The sequence below is a fragment of the Mus pahari genome, unplaced genomic scaffold (assembly GCF_900095145.1).
Source record: "Mus pahari unplaced genomic scaffold, PAHARI_EIJ_v1.1 scaffold_11136_1, whole genome shotgun sequence".
Taxonomy (NCBI): domain Eukaryota; kingdom Metazoa; phylum Chordata; class Mammalia; order Rodentia; family Muridae; genus Mus; species Mus pahari.
In genome coordinates this window covers 4,433-6,138 of record NW_018393362.1, presented here as the reverse complement: position 1 = coordinate 6,138, position 1,706 = coordinate 4,433, and the positions used below count along the sequence as shown (strand labels likewise).

The following is a 1,706-nucleotide window of genomic DNA, read 5'->3' as shown; positions in this document are numbered from 1 at the left end:
TCATAGAAGCAGGGGGGTGGGGGAGGATGGGATAGAGGGTTTCCGGGAGGGGGAAAAGAGGGAAAGGGGATAACATTTGAAATTTAAATAAAGAAAATATCCAATAGAAAAAAATAAAGAACAACAAAAAAAGAAAAAAAGAAAAGAAAAGAACAAAGAAAAAAGAAAAACAAAAGGTGTGTTCATAGGGAAGGTCTCACTTCTTCTTTGTGTTCCCAGCAGCACCAGCCCAGGGTTTCTGAACCTAAACACCTCAGCCTTGGCAATGGCACCCACAACAACAAATACAACAAACGAAACCATCTCCAGAAGTATCAACATCAGCACCCTGACCCCAAACTTGATGATCTCCATCTTCGGACTGGTCGGGCTGACAGGAAACGCCATTGTGTTCTGGCTCCTGGGCTTCCGCTTGCGCAGGAATGCCTTCACAGTCTATATCCTAAACTTGGCCCTGGCTGACTTCCTCTTCCTCCTCTGTCACATCATATCTATCCCAATGTTTCTTCTCAAGTTTTTCTCCCGCAACAGTATGTTTCTCAGATGCTTTTACACCTTCATGGTGGTTCTCTACGTCACAGGTCTGAGCATACTCAGTGCCATCAGCACTGAGCGCTGCCTCTCTGTCCTGTGCCCCATCTGGTATCACTGCCACCGCCCAGAACACACATCAACTGTCATGTGTGCTGCAATCTGGGTCTTGTCCATGTTGGTATGCATTCAGAATAGGTATTTCTGCAGTCTCTTAGATACCAAATATGTAAATGTCTATGGGTGTCTGGTTTCGAGCTATTTTAATGCTGCATACCTGATGATTTTGCTTGTGGTCCTCTGTCTATCCAGCCTGGCTCTACTGGCCAGGTTGTTCTGTGGCGCTGGGCGGATGAAGCTTACCAGATTGTACGTGACCATCATGCTGACCATTTTGGTTTTTCTCCTCTGTGGGTTGCCCTTTGGCTTATACTGGTTCCTGTTAAACCGGATTAACTATGTTTTTACTATATCTGAGCTTAAACTTTATCAGGCAACACGTGTCCTGACTGCTATTAACAGCTGTGCCAATCCCATCATTTACTTCTTTGTGGGCTCCTTCAGGCATCGGTTGAAGCACCAGACCCTCAAAATGGTTCTCCAGAGAGCACTCCAGGACACTCCTGAGACAACTGAAAACATGGTGGAGATGTCAAGCAACAAAGAAGAGCCATGATGAAGAGCCTTTGCATGGACCTCAGAGATGGCTTTGGAGTGAGTTCTGCCCTGCTGCACTTGACCACTGTCCACTCTCCTCTCAGCTGACTGACTTGACATGCCACAGTGGTCCACCCACATCTTCAACAACTCTCCACTGACTTAGTTTTTCTACCTCTCCTGAGTAATACCATTAATCAGAAAGTATCGTGGCTGCATCCTTCTTGACATTAACCAAATTATCATCCTAACTTCCTCTGAAGCTTTCTTGCAGTTTCTTTGGAACTCTTGTTGGCATGGAAATATCCCAAGTCTAGAACCATGACTCTCTTGTCTGTGATTGTTCTGTACCTGAATGTAGGTTTTAGAGAGCTGAACATGAAATAAGATTCAACACATGACATCTGGGGTATACAACAGAAGGCAGGATTTGATATACAGCAAATAAGGAATAAAGGATCCTCAACATAAACACAGGCATGCATGCATGCGCGCGCGCGCACACACACACACACACA

The 1,706-nt window shown here is 45.3% G+C and overlaps 1 protein-coding gene across 1 annotated transcript; it reads left to right on the top strand.

Annotated features, from left to right (window-relative positions):
• The first annotated feature begins 223 nt into the window (after nt 1–223).
• LOC110315501 (mas-related G-protein coupled receptor member A6-like) lies at nt 224–1,207 on the top strand. The gene has a single exon (XM_021189543.1). The coding sequence runs from the start codon at nt 266–268 to the stop codon at nt 1,205–1,207; it is 942 nt and encodes a 313-aa protein (XP_021045202.1). The 5' UTR covers nt 224–265.
• The last annotated feature ends 499 nt before the right edge of the window (nt 1,208–1,706 follow it).

Coding starts and splice junctions, on each gene's coding strand:
- LOC110315501 (XM_021189543.1), top strand. CDS start 266: ATGGCACCCACAACAACAAATACAACAAACGAAACCATCTCCAGAAGT.